The sequence below is a fragment of the Hypomesus transpacificus genome, chromosome 6, assembly GCF_021917145.1.
Source record: "Hypomesus transpacificus isolate Combined female chromosome 6, fHypTra1, whole genome shotgun sequence".
NCBI classification, from domain to species: Eukaryota; Metazoa; Chordata; class Actinopteri; order Osmeriformes; family Osmeridae; genus Hypomesus; species Hypomesus transpacificus.
In genome coordinates, this window is record NC_061065.1 from 13,120,649 (window position 1) to 13,135,292 (window position 14,644).

General features: G+C 49.9%; 1 protein-coding gene across 6 annotated transcripts; it reads right to left on the reverse strand.

The window, feature by feature from the left end:
- Positions 1-1,097: 1,097 nt before the first annotated feature.
- eif5 (eukaryotic translation initiation factor 5) lies at positions 1,098-14,419 on the reverse strand. 6 transcript variants are annotated; one of them, XM_047021974.1, is made up of 12 exons: positions 14,329-14,419; positions 13,891-14,087; positions 12,668-12,947; positions 12,216-12,297; positions 11,757-11,929; positions 6,274-6,385; positions 4,981-5,099; positions 4,644-4,805; positions 4,287-4,448; positions 3,808-3,972; positions 2,120-2,260; positions 1,098-1,578 (listed from the first exon to the last, which is right to left on the reverse strand). In XM_047021974.1, the coding sequence occupies exons 3-12, from the start codon at positions 12,737-12,739 to the stop codon at positions 1,480-1,482; spliced, it is 1,287 nt and encodes a 428-aa protein (XP_046877930.1). In that variant the 5' UTR covers positions 12,740-12,947; positions 13,891-14,087; positions 14,329-14,419; the 3' UTR covers positions 1,098-1,479. The 6 variants fall into 6 exon arrangements, with proteins under 6 accessions (XP_046877930.1, XP_046877929.1, XP_046877931.1 ...); XM_047021973.1 differs by having other exon boundaries at positions 13,854-14,087; XM_047021975.1 differs by having other exon boundaries at positions 14,319-14,403.
- Between the last annotated feature and the right edge of the window lie 225 nt (positions 14,420-14,644).

Genomic DNA, 14,644 nt, shown 5'->3' on the forward strand with positions numbered 1-14,644 from the left:
ATTGACTCATTGTTTTATTTGCTCAATGGTTTTGTTTGGTAGACTGGAAGGTTGGATTATAACTCCCTCTAGAGGTCATGTTAGCAAACTGTTGAAATTGTAATCCACTAATGCAGCCTTCTCAACCCTGGTCATTACCAGGCTTCTGCTGAGCTTGATATGCCGTTAGAATCAGGTGTGTTGGAGCAGGGAAACATCTAGATCAGAGGTCTTCAACCCTGGTCCTCAGGGACCCCCTGTCCTGCACATTTTAGATGTTTCCCTGCTCCAACACACCTGATTCAAATGAATGGGTCGTTATCTAGTTAGGCAGAAGCCTGTTAACGACCATTCATTTGTCAGTGGAGTTGAGAAAGGCTGCACTAATGGATATTTTTATGTGCCACGACATTTAAGTAGAAAACAAGGACGCCATCTAGTGGGTACAGTTGCATCCTGCAAACAGTCCTCTTCATTTGCACGTTTGTGAATACAAATGTACTGACATAGGCTACAGTGACAACCTAAACACCCCTTCATCGATCGACAAACCAGTTTGAACATGGAATGTGAATATTACGGCCCTTATTCAATTTATGGGAGTCAGATGGCTGAGTGGTGAGGGAGTCGGGCTAGTAATCAGAACGTTACCGGATCCATTCCCCGCCGTGTCAAATGATGTTGTGTCCTTGGGCAAGGCACTTCACCTTACTTGTCTTGACGGAATGTCCCTGTACTTACTGTAAGTCGCTCTGGATAAGAGCGTCTGCTAAATGACTAAATGTAAATATAGTATCTAAAGTACTGTCCAGTACAGATGATAAATTAATTACATTGAAAGTGGTGACTTTATATACTTTAAGATAATGGAACAATGTCAAAAGTTAGCCAGCATTGAACTGCATGACTCAATGTTCCCAATTACTTGTCTTCTCTTAGTTCAGGAAATAATCATGCTTGAGAATCTTTTATATGTAGACCCTGAAAATACATCTTTCCAGTTTAAAGAAACACAAAAAGTCAAGTGAAATGCTTTTCATTCACAGATCATCCATTTAACGCCCCCAAAAGCTCAAACCCTGGAGCTACCATCCTCCTCCACAAACACCAACACACACTTCAGTGTCAAACATTCTTTAATTGATTGGATAGAAGAAAAAGTACAAGAGGAAAAATACAATGCGTGTGCATTTATAGCTCTGTCTACCTAAAATGACTCTCCAACAATTATACAGAATACAACAGCAATTTCTCACCACTCTAAACAGCAGGCTAGATATACTGATGCAAAGTTAACAATGCACCTCGGAGCCGGAAGGTTAGCCAAATAGCAAAAGCAGCATTGGAAAGGAGTTGAGGGTCAAGACTGACCCAAGGCATGCTGATATTTTGTTGTTGGTCGGGGGGAGGGGGGGGGGGGTCGGGGGTCATCAATAGAGAACTTGGGGAATAGGGAAGAACAGGGTTTGGGGATTTAGGCGGAAAACAAGGTTGGTTTTCTTAGATGGCATCGATGTCAATGTCGTCCTCTTCCTTGTCGGGGGTGGGCCTTTTCACCGTCTCCACTTTCAGCTCGCGGGCGGTCGGGGAATATACCACCTGGAAAGATAGTAGGGGGGGGGGGGGTATGGCTAAAATGCATTTGGTCTAATCCCAATGTTAATGCCAACTTGACTGTGACTGACTGAGGGCCCAGGTGTGTGAGGGCTCAGGTGTGTGAGGGCCCAGGTGTGTGAGGGCCCAGGTGTGTGAGGGCCCAGGTGTGTGAGGGCCCAGGTGTGTGAGGGCCCAGGTGTGTCAGGGCCCAGGTGTGTGAGGGCCCAGGTGTGTCAGGGCCCAGGTGTGTCAGGGCCCAGGTGTGTCTGGGCCCAGGTGTGTGAGGGCCCAGGTGTGTGAGGGCCCAGGTGTGTCAGGGCCCAGGTGTGTCTGGGCCCAGGTGTGTCTGGGCCCAGGTGTGTCAGGGCCCAGGTGTGTCAGGGCCCAGGTGTGTGAGGGCCCAGGTGTGTCAGGGCCCAGGTGTGTCTGGGCCCAGGTGTGTCTGGGCCCAGGTGTGTCAGGGCCCAGGTGTGTCAGGGCCCAGGTGTGTGAGGGCCCAGGTGTGTGAGGGCCCAGGTGTGTCAGGGCCCAGGTGTGTGTTTACCTCCACATTGTCTTCGTCCTCCTCCTCATCCTCCCCGCTCCCCTCGCTCTCCTCCTCCGCCTCCCTCAGCCACTTCACGAAGGGAGCTGCCTTGGCATGGATCTCTTTGGCCAGCTCCTTGGACACGTACTTCTTGGAAACCTGGCCGGACGCCAAAGTTGACATTTCAGTGCATTTTCTTATTCTTCTCACCAGAGCCATAGAAATAGAGAGCTGCGACACTTCCATAGACTTCCATTGTTATCGAAGAATGCGGAAGTAAAGCACGTCACATGCGACCTATAGTTCCAAACATTGTATTTTCCAACGTTCAACCCCATACATTTTTAGTGTTTCCGAAGCAAGTTAGCTAGTAAATTAATGATGGATTACTGCATTTTTTCATATTAGCGGACCTCTTATAAATTGTTATTAGTAGTATTTTATATAGCCAGCTTTAGTTAAAAGTTTATTGTAAGATACAGTTTGTTAGATTCTAAAAGCAGTTAGTGCTAGACTGTAGGCCTATGTCTAGTATCTAACGTAAGCAACACTTTTACTGTAGCTAACTAGAGAGCACGTGCATCATAACCAGAGGTCTGTTCGTTTTAAAGTCTGTTAAATTAGTTCTAGTTATTGGTGTTTGTTGGCATACAAAGTTAGTCTTCTCATTAGCCTAGTTAGTGTAGATTAAGGGGTCCCCTATCGTCCAGCTAGCTCTCAACGCTCGGCAGTAATTGCAGGTCTACTCACTAAAAACAAACTTGACCCTCTCACTGGTCATATTGTATATAAAATGTTTTATTTAATGTAATTGGTTGCCTTGTATATTCTGTTCTATTTACCAAACTCCTTGTCTTAAATTGAGCAGTTGCTAGTTCTAGCTTTTTTCCTCTGTGTTTCGGTGAGTTGATAATTTCATCTCGGTGAATTCTGCCCCAAAAAGGTAGAGGTAAAGGTATCCTTTAAGAGAGAAAGCGATTCCCCATTGATCTGTCGCATCAGAATTTTGATTTGGGTCACAAAAATATTGACATTTAAGTGAGAATGCGTCGCCAGCAGATTTCTTTAACCAAGCCTGTTTCATACGTCATTTGCCTGAGAAAGCGACTTCCGTTAGCCAGCCTATTAGAAAACCATTCAAACAGGTTGACTGCTGTGGGTTTTTTGGAACTACAGCGAGCTACTTGAACCACGTGATCGCGTGTCGGCGAGACCAAAGCGTGTCGCAAATCTCTTTTTATATGGCTCTGCTTCGCACAACTGGTTAATTCACGTCCTCAAATGTCATTTATTTCAGTGCAGTAACGTTTCTGTAGAGTTGGATGGATGTTCCTTTTCAAAAAAACAAAACCTATATTTGATGAGGCGAGTTTGTGAAAAGCCTCAAAAGAAGGGAAGTTCAAATGCCCAATACCCTTACTCTCCCCATGCGCAAACAAGATGTTTTGATATGGTGTAGCACAATAGACAGAGACAGCCACAGTGCTGTAACAGCTGTGTACTGGGATAAACATGGCTTGTGCATGGGTACAATAACTAGCCAACTTATGCTGGGTACACACCACAAGATAATCGGGTTGATTTGGGGCCGATTTCCCCCTTCCGACAATCCTAGGTAATGTCCCAACAATCCTAGGTAATGTCCCGATTATCTACAGATTATCTTATCAGATTCACTAATCACTAAACGGAGCAGTAAGATTCACCTTGTCGGCCCAGGCCAGGATGACGTCTTCCTCCAGCAGGTCGGCGTCGTACAGGTCCTTGAGGACCAGGGGCACGCGGCCCAGCAGCTGGGCCTGGTACAGCTTCACCAGACACTCAAAACCCCCCAGCAGGTACTTCTGGGCCTTCTTGTTGTTGTGGCAAAACTACATTACCCAGACACAAGAGGGGGGAGATATTCCGGTCACCAGCATGTAAAGATATCTTGTCCTGTTTGTTTTTTTGCTCTTATCTGATCAAGTTTGAACAACATTGTATCAATAACCCCCAAAACTGTTAGCATTTTTTATTTTATTTTTATTGCTTGGCTTCCTATGCTGTAACTAGCTTCCTTCTGAACAATAAAGAGGAAAAAGTCGCTGATTGGCAAAAAATTATACTTATTTACAGAAACCTTTCTGTCAAATCCTTCGAAGCAAACGTCTGCTCCATCCCCGACACCGCGCGTGCAGCAGCTTACCCGCAGGAAGTGGCGCTTGTACTTCTTGATCTGGTCGCGGATGTTCTCGTCGAAGAGCAGCTCGCTGAGGATGAGCGGCGCCATGGCCTTCACGTCCAGACGCTCCGCCTCCGCCAGGATCTCCTTGTCCGAGGTGTCGACGGTGCCCTCCTCCTTCCTTTGCTGTGACGGACGGGGGAGGGAGAGACATATTAGAGCTGGTCCTCCTCTGCCCTTTACGTCTGCTAAAAACTACAGAGAAGGCAGGCAACATGGGGAAAATACATTCGCCGGCAGCACAGAGGCAAGATAACGCTGAACGTTAGTGCAGAGCGGACAGAGCGGTGCGCGAGGGGAGGCGGTGGTGGAGGAGGGCACCTTGACGAAGCTGTAGAACAGGTTGACCCTCTCCTCCAGGGGCTTCTCCAGGTCCTCGCTGAGGGTCAGGTTCTTGGCGTGCTCGCTAATCTCCTCCATGCGCCGCCGCTGCGCCTCCTCGGTCGTCTCCTCCGCCCAGTCCTCGTCCTCGTCATCCCGGTCCTAGAGGGGGGGGGGGGGGGGGGGGGGGGGAAGCTAGATCAGAGACTGGGGGCTTCAAATTTCCCTTCCTCAGGAAGGGAAATGTCTGAGAGACGCTGAAGTAGTAAGTGAAGCCTAACAGGAACACCAAGAGGGCCACCGAAAGATTGTCTGTGTGTGTGTGTGTGTGACGTACCACAGCATCGGGGGCGTCTATGTCGTTGTGGTTCCCGGCTTCGCTCCCACTGGAGCCGTTCTCCTTGTCCTTCTTCCTGTTCTTCTTCTCTTTCTCCTTCTTGGCAGACCCGCTGTCCTCTGCCGAGTCAGAGAGGAGGGACAAAAACAAAACAAAACACTCAGTTTGCACATTCGGACCCTCGACCTCTACCTAATGCCAACGACTGTGCTGCGTGTCTGGCGATGCGATCGATAGGCCCGGACAAGATGCGACATTTACATTTGAATCATTTAGCAAATGTTTGCATGAAGCAAAACCAGCGTGCCGACCTATAAAAATATCAGCGTGCGAAGAAAACTAAAACGGCGAGCTTTCCAGCTCGACGAGGTTTCCACCGCTTGTGTCAGTATCAAGGGGCTCTGGTTCCTCACCGGGCGGCCATCCAAGACGCCTTCACTTAGGCTCATCCGCGCAAACTACTGAATCAATCCTGCTCTGTTTGCTCTGCACGGGCAGCTGGGCTAGCGACTCCCGACAACTCGAGCAAGTTCTCCCCTCGGCTCCCTTAATCTAGAATCTTCCATTTTGACATTTCAAAGTGTACACACACGTCGGCTACAACCCCTGAATGGAGGGTAAATAAAGTCGACCTCGACGTAGCTTCACTTCTGAGCTGCTGTTGAAGAACAGACGGCCCTGCAGATGTTCTCCTCTAAAGGAGTCACGGGATGCTTTTGTAAGCCGCGAAACACACTGAAGGTGCATTGCTCATTCCTCAGTGTGACTGGTAAATAGTACGGGGTCTACAAACCTCTACTGTGACCCCCAGGTCAGGCAGGCAGGTTCAAACCAAATGCGTTCGAGTCACATGTTGACCATCGGCTCGACGGCACATCATTGATTGTTAATATTCATATTCATTCAGAGTCAAAGTTCGATAAAAACCAGGTCCTGCAAAACATTGACGTCTTTTTGAAAAGTCTGAGCCGTCCAACACTCCAAGGGCACATTGGGTTTGAGAGACTGGGCAATAGTCTGAGGCAAAGCCCCTGTCATCCTCAAAAAGGAGGCCTCTCTCTTTAAGTATAAAAAATATATTAAAAAAAGCCATGTTAAAAGCCAAATCCTCCCTACATGTTTCTTCTTCATAGCCTAGGCTATATGCACAATGTCCAAGATTCTCAGGAGACCAATTACAATTTCGCATTGGTTTTCAGACATTATTAGCTTGACAGCTCTAGACATTAGAGGCATGTATGACTGGTGGAGGTGTGTGTGTGTTTGAGACTGGTGGAGGTGTGCGCGCCCCACCTGGAGGGTTCCTGAGGATGAAGGTGCAGAGCTTGTGTCGAGTGTCAAGCATGCCCCGGTATCCACAGGCCTTGCAGGAGTTCCCGATGGTTTGTTTCCTGGGGTTGATGTGCTAGAAGATCAATCCAAACACGAGACAGTCAGTCGATAACAATGCAACTGGAAGGATCTTGGAAAGAACTTCTCCCTATTATGTCCCTTAAAGACTAATCAAGGGGTGCTGTTAATTTAACAATATTGAAGTTGCAGGATCCGACTTATTGACCAATAAAACTGTACTTTCCATCAAGTGAGATAGCAAAGTAAGAGAAAATGCAAGTCCTCGTAGCATTGAATAATGTAAAATAGCAGGTGCTGCAGGGGCCTTGCAGAGAGGTCTATGAATAATACAAGACGGTTCCCTGTCTTGGAATAGAACTCATTTATCAGGACATCTCAAGCACATGACCATTATCGCCAGAGCTATGGAGGGTCCAGGAGAGGTACGCAGAGAAAAAAGATTTTTGTTCCTTGCTTGTCACAAGGGGCAGTCTGAGATACAGTGTGGAAAAATCTATAAGACACACCCTTAGTACATGTTTATGTAGCAGATATATCGCATACGTCATCCGGGCGATGCATAGCCATTTTCCGTAAAGCTGGCTGTACACACAACAGGCTAGAATGGTCTGTAGAAGTTACCAAAATATAGGTATATTGGTAACTACCTATATGTCATAGCAATGAAGTCAAATCTCTGAGCATGGATGAAACCTCTCCCATTAACTGATGTTTGGTTAGCTGTACATTACCCCTCTCCTTTCCCAATAATAATAATTTTTAAAAAAAAGTTGCCCCTCCTTGAGTCACCACCTTAACGCGGTGGAGGGGTTTGCGTGTCCTAGTGATCCTGGAAGCTATGTTGTCGGGGGCTTCATGCCCCTGGTAGGGTCACCCAAGGCAAACAGGTTCCAGGTGAAAGACCAGACAAAGAGTGGCTCAAAAAACCAACCATGAAGAAATACAACAATGGTTCTCAGTTGCCCCTGCCCGGAAGCGGGTCACCGGGGCCCCCCCCTGGAGCCAGGCCCGGGGGTGGGGCTCGATGGCGAGCGCCTGGTGGCCGGGCCTTTTCCCATGGGGCCCGGTCGGGCACAGCCCGAAGAGACAACGTGGGACCCTCTTCCAGTGGGCTCACCATCCGCAGGAGGGGTCATGGGGGTCGGGTGCAGTGTGAGACGGGCGGCGGCCGAAGGCGGGGGCCTTGGCGGTCCGATCCTCGGCTGCAAAAGTTAGCTTTAGGGACGTGGAACGTCACCTCGCTGGCGGGAAAGGAGCCTGAGCTGGTGCGCGAGGTAGAGAGTTTCCGGCTAGATATAGTCGGCCTCGCCTCGACGCACAGCGTGGGCTCCGGAACCAGTCTCCTTGAGAGGGGCTGGACTCTCTTCCACTCTGGAGTTGCCCTTGGTGAGAGGCGTCGAGCTGGGGTGGGAATACTGGTTTCCCCTCGGTTCGGCGCCTGTACATTGGGGTTCACCCCGGTGGACGAGAGGGTAGCCTCCCTCCGCCTTCGGGTGGGGGGACGGGTCCTCACTGTCGTTTGTGCTTATGCACCAAACGGCAGCTCAGAGTACCCACCCTTTTTGGAGTCTCTGGGGGGGGTGCTGGAAAGCGCTCCTCCTGGGGATTCCCTCGTCCTCCTGGGGGACTTCAATGCTCATGTGGGCAATGACAGTGAGACCTGGAGGGGCGTGATTGGGAGGAACGGCCCCCCCGATCTGAACCCGAGTGGTGTTTTGTTGTTGGACTTCTGTGCTAGACACGGTTTGTCCATAACGAACACCATGTTCAAGCATAAGGGTGTCCATATGTGCACCTGGCACCAGGACACCCGAGGTCTCAGTTCGATGATCGACTTTGTAGTCGTGTCGTCGGACTTGGGGCCGCATGTCTTGGACACTCGGGTGAGGAGAGGGGCGGAGCTGTCAACTGATCACCACCTGGTGGTGAGTTGGCTTCGATGGTGGGGGAGGACGCCGGTCAGGCCTGGCAGGCCCAAACGTAATGTGAGGGTCTGCTGGGAACGTCTGGCGGAACCCTCTGTCAGAAGGAGCTTCAACTCCCACCTCCGGGAGAGCTTCGATCATGTCTCGGGGGGGGCCGGGGACATTGAGTCCGAATGGGCCATGTTCCGGGCCTCCATTGTTGAAGCGGCTGACCGGAGCTGCGGCCGCAGGGCGGTCGGTGCATGTCGCGGCGGTAACCCTCGGACCCGGTGGTGGACTCCGGAGGTGAGGGATGCCGTCAAGCTGAAGAAGGAGGCCTATCGGACTTTATTGGCTGGTAGGACTCCAGAGGCAGCTGATGTGTACCGGCAGGCCAAGCGGAACGCGGCTTTGGCGGTCGCGGAGGCAAAAACCCGGGCATGGGAGGAGTTCGGCGAGGCCATGGAGAATGACTTCCGAACGGCTTCAAAAAGGTTCTGGACCGCCATCCGGCGGCTCAGGAGGGGGAAGCAGTGCTCTGTCAACACTGTATACGGTGGGGATGGTGCGCTGCTGACCTCGACGGGGGACGTCCTGGATCGGTGGAAGGAATACTTCGAAGACCTCCTTAATTCCACCAACACGCTTTCCGACGTGGAGGCAGAGTCTGGGGACATCGGGGGGGGCCCTTCTATCTCTGGGGCTGAGGTCGCCGAGGTGGTTGAAAAGCTCCGCGGTGGCAGGGCCCCTGGGGTGGATGAGGTCCGCCCGGAGTTCCTTAAGGCTCTGGATGTTGTAGGGCTGTCTTGGTTGACACGACTCTACAACATCGCGTGGACATCGGGGACAGTGCCTCTGGACTGGCAGACCGGGGTGGTGGTTCCCCTCTTTAAAAAGGGGGACCGGAGGGTGTGCTCCAACTTTAGGGGGATCACACTCCTCAGCCTCCCTGGGAAAGTCTATTCAGGGGTCCTGGAGAGGAGGGTCCGTCGGATTGTCGAACCTCGGATTCAGGAGGAGCAATGTGGTTTTCGTCCTGGCCGTGGAACAGTGGACCAGCTTTATACCCTCCGCGGAGTCCTGGAGGGTACATGGGAGTTCGCCCAACCAGTCTACACATGTTTTGTGGATTTGGAAAAGGCGTTCGACCGTGTCCCTCGGGGGCTCATGTGGGGGGTGCTCCGAGAGTACGGGGTACCGGATTTCCTGATCGGGGCTGTCCGGTCCCTGTACGACCGGTGCCAGAGTTTGGTCCGCATTGCCGGTAGTAAGTCGAACTTGTTTCCGGTGAGGGTTGGACTCCGCCAGGGCTGCCCTATGTCACCGATTCTGTTCATTACCTATATGGACAGAATTTCTAGGCGCAGCCAGGGTGTTGAGGGGGTCCGGTTTGGTGACCTCAGGATCGGGTCGCTGCTTTTTGCGGATGATGTGGTCCTGTTGGCTTCATCGGGCCGTGACCTTCAGCTCTCACTGGAGCGGTTCGCAACCGAATGTGAAGCGGCTGGGATGCGAATCAGCACCTCCAAATCTGAGGCCATGGTAATCGACCGGAAAAGGGTGGAGTGCCATCTCCGGGTCGGGGAGGAGATCCTGAACCAAGCGGAGGAGTTCAAGTATCTCGGGGTCTTGTTCACGAGTGAGGGAAGAATGGAGCGCGAGGTCGACAGGCGGATCGGTGCGGCGTCCGCAGTGATGCGGGCTCTGCATCGGTCCGTCGTGGTGAAGAAGGAGCTGAGTCGAAAGGCGAAGCTCTCTATTTACCAGTCGATCTACGTTCCTACCCTCACCTATGGTCACGAACTATGGGTAGTGACCGAAAGAACGAGATCGCGAATACAAGCGGCCGAAATGAGCTTTCTCCGTAGGGTGTCCGGGCTCTCCCTTAGAGATAGGGTGAGAAGCTCGGTCATCCGGGAGGGGCTCAGAGTAGAACCGCTGCTCCTCCGCGTCGAGAGGAGCCAGCTGAGGTGGCTCGGGCATCTGATTAGGATGCCTCCTGGACGCCTCCCTGGTGAGGTGTTCCGGGCACGTCCCACTGGGAAGAGGCCCCGGGGAAGACCCAGGACACGCTGGAGGGACTATGTCTCTCGGCTGGCCTGGGAACGCCTTGGGGTCCCCCAGGAAGAGCTGGCGGAAGTGGCCGGGGGGAGGGAAGTCTGGGCCTCCCTGCTTAGGTCGCTGCCCCCGCGACCCGATCCCCGGACAAGCGGCAGATGACGACGACGAAAAAAAGTTGAAAATAAGGAGGGTGGGAACCAGAATGCAATTGTGTTTACCCAGCACCCCCATGTTCTGCAACTGTGTTAGAGAGAGACACACACACACACACACCTGACCGAGAGGTGTCAGGAGACGAGGAACAACATCCTCACTGCTGCAGCGTCGGGGAGATCACGACAAGGCGTCACGCGCCTCGCGGCGAGCCTTCACTCTGCAGTGCAGAAACCCGACACGGCCGCCACGGTGACCGAGGGCGCCCGTCATCCTCAACGGAAGAATACACCGCTAGCCCCCCATGAAGACGTGGTCAGATGTACAACAAAGGGGGCTTTGTATCTTGTAATGAGACGCCATCTGCCCACCTGACACAAAAGGTGTTTTGTGACAGGCGAGTGTCAGGGGAAACAGTCGGTCCGGATATGGAAACCGTCAACAGACACCCGCACACGGCCCCATTAAACGTTAATGTGTATTTCTCCCGAGTTATAGGGGTCCGCATGACAAACGGCGTCCTTCGCTAGCAGGCGCTTTCTTTCGTATTTTTCCTCCCCCACTTCCCAAGGAAAATGACCACTTAATCCCAAATCTTTTTCGCCTCACAGTGACATGGGTTACATAACAGACGCAAGTTTGTTTTTGCCCTCGGGGCGGCTTCACGCCCCTTCAGTGGGCTCAGCTCGGCACCAGCTAAAGCGCTGTGGAATGAGTCGCAGTCGCACATTCCATTCATGTTCGCATCATCCGTCGTGGGCCCCGTCCTATTATGTGCTAGTGGCGCTATCAACTCGTGATGCTGGGCGAGCCTGGATATAGCGCAGCAACAATAACAGTGTCCTCCTGAGCTGTACGCCGACAGTGCTGACCTTATTGGAAACTTGCTCAGTCAGCGTAAATACGGCAAAAACAGAGGGGGGGGGGAGGGGGCACAGAGTTCAGTTCGAACTTTGCTAACTGTACAGACACAAAAGCAGTTCCAGGCATAGGGACGGCAGCAAACAAGGTCATTTGGATGAACAACAGTCAAAAAACCAAAGGGAAAGGGCTTTGACATGTGACAGATTACCTGCTAAACAGTGGTATCTGTTTTCAAAGGGAAAGACTGTTCTGTTTTGGAAATAAACGCATGTTGGGCAGAGCCAAACTCGGAGTGGGAACAAATGAATAGTGCTTCTTTGTAGTCCATTAAAGCCCATTTTATTATACTTGTCAAAAATGACCCCACTGTCTGTGATTATATTTCTTCAGAACGAGCTTCAAAAGAAAACATGACGTAGAAAAAGCTTCCTAGATATTTACCAGGTCTGTTTCAGGATTATCGCACTCGGGGCACAGCACAAACTTCCGGATGAATCCATCCAGCATGTCCTGCAGTTTGTTTGCCTCGTGAGAGCCATTGACAATGTAGCGGTCGTTCTTGGCATCAAACTGGGTCTGGGCACCCAACTCACAACCAAAGAATTTGGTGGGATCTGGGGGACAGAGCGGAGGCTTGTTTGAAAACAGAACAGTCACAGACTGACACCTAACACTGGTCAGGGCTCATCTTTAAAGACCAAATCAACACCTAAAACAATTACAATAAACATGTTATAACTTGGTGTCACTGAGGTGTACAGGAAAGAAATGTTCAAGGAACAACTTTGTATGTTATCTGTCAATCATTGAAAGATGCCAAGTCTTCAGGCTCACAATCAATGTTGACAGATGGGGCACGTTTGGGGGGGGGGGGGGGTCGAGAAACACCTTTCTACTTACAGGTGGGAGGCCTATTTAGGGCCTTGGCCACATCCGTCATGTTCACTATGACAGTCTTAATTCCATTCCCCTTGCCTTCCACCTGGAAGATGAGGTCAAAAAACAAAGTGAGAAGGAAATCATGGCAGCCGCAAATATATATATATATATGCATATTAATATTTTATAACCCTGTCAAAATGATGGCATGGCAAATCCTAAATCCTGTCAGCGTCAAACTGTCTATGGATTTATTATACACAAATGTCTGGGTCACGAGCTTAAGGTTTCTATTTGAACTGAAGTCTAGGTCTAATCACGTACGTTATATGACCAAGAGTTAGATGAGCCAACTGCTATTCCAAACTTTGACTGAGTATTCAATGGTTTCAGTGTGGACATCTTGTTCCACTGCGTTTCTAATGGAGGCGCCACGTAACACAGCAACTCCTCTCCTGCTAGGAAAAACTCACCTTTGCGATCAGACGGGGCATCTTGTAGCGGTAGAACTGGTCCGACACGCTACGATTGACGTTGACAGACATGTTGGCACACTGTGGACTCTATCAGTATGACAGGAAGATTTTGGATTGACAATTTTTGGTATCCTCTGTCTGGCCAAGAGGGGATGACATAAACAACTGCAAGAGGAGTCGGGCTCGGACATGAAAAAGGTCTTGCCACTGAGGCTGCAAGCTCCGTGCTTGTAGGCTAAGTTTCCCCCACACAGGTTCCAACAGCTGCGCAACAGCTCTAGAAGGAGAGGGAGAGAAAAGGATCAATATGCAGGGAATAATTATTTTTGTTTGGGGGGGGGGGGGGGGGGGGGAAACGGATTCACACACATCAAAGGAAGCTGACATATGATAAGACCAGGGTGCAAATTACGGGGGGTTTGGGGGGGGGGGGTCTGACCCCCCCTGATTAAGACATGGACGCACCCAAAATAGGTAAACACAACAGGTGGTGGTGGTGGTGGGGGGTCAATACACGGCCTGGAGAAGAAGTTCACCCCCCCCCCCCATTGTCATTGTATAATTCGCACTCTGGATAAGACTAATCGAAATCTGAGCTAAAGGCTGAATGGCTTCCCACCATTGCACTTCATTCCAAATAAACTGTGGTCAAAAGATGCTATCGAGTTGCTTGGTGGGATTATGCATTTATAACGGGTTATAATGTAAAATCTTATTACTAGTCTCTGATGAACTTGATCTGATTTCAATCAGACCATTCAAAGAGTGATCAAACAGTCAACAAGGAAACTATAGTTGACTAATGATTAAACAAATAACGCATCACCGGAGCAATGGTAGATTTTCTCAAATAGATTACTGAATAACTGACAGTTTATGAATACGTCTGTACTGACATTCAAGACAAACAAAACCCTTTAAAATAGCAAAGCACATACCATAACGTCAACTGTCATTATAACTTTAGATCAACAGTAACCCATCGCACATATTATCAGGTGGCAGGGGGGTTTAAGCCAGGCCCCGATTAAGCAATGTGCTGCATAGTGAGTCATACAGTGGATACGTGCGTTCAGGGAGGAAGACGCCATCTTGAAACACAATTATTCTCTTTATAAAAAGCTTGGGGTAAAATGAAATAATACCAAACACACAACAAATGCTACATTTAAGGTTAAAGTACCTGTCCCATCCGTCGCTCCTGTCGTCCGGGTACTCACCGTTTTCGTAAAACAAAGACATAAACACACCGCTGGTCGCCCAGAGACGCAGTGAAGTGTTGGTGAGTGACTAGTAGGTTGCAGTTATATAGAAGGAGAGCGGCACTGCAACGGTGCCGAAAGAGTAGAATCCGACCTTGCGGTGGGGAGAACTAGAACCCACAGAGAAAACTCGAGACGCCCAAAAAATGGGGAATCTAGAATATAACACAATGAGGGAATCAACTATCGGTAAAAGAAGTCATTAAAAAACTGATGAACTGCTGTGCTGCTAGTCAATAGCTACAAGCATATGGAACTGCGTAGCTAGCAATCTAAGTTAAATATTTTTCAAATAAAGCTTTCTCATCACCTTTGATTGGTAGTGACATCTGTTGAACTAATAATGATAACATGTATATTATGGTACTCTAGCTCTTGAAACTTACTCTGACTCACCTCCAGTAAGTTCTCAGCGAGTGCTTGCAAAGCCACAAAATTTATGTCAACGGGCTGTCAATCTCCGACAGTTCCGACACTATTCCCCGCCTACTGTTCTCCGTCACTCTCATACTCAATTCTAACTGGGTTTAAGTCATGCCAATCATCCACATTGGCTCTCGCGATAAAATAACTTCGCTATAAATGACTCAGAGTTTATTTTCTAGAAAAGGTATGAATGGAACAGTGCTACGCTGGTTGTGAACGTAGTACAAGATCTTTCGTATCCTTTCATAAAGGCCTTGGTCAACTACTTCACTTATTCCAGATCACA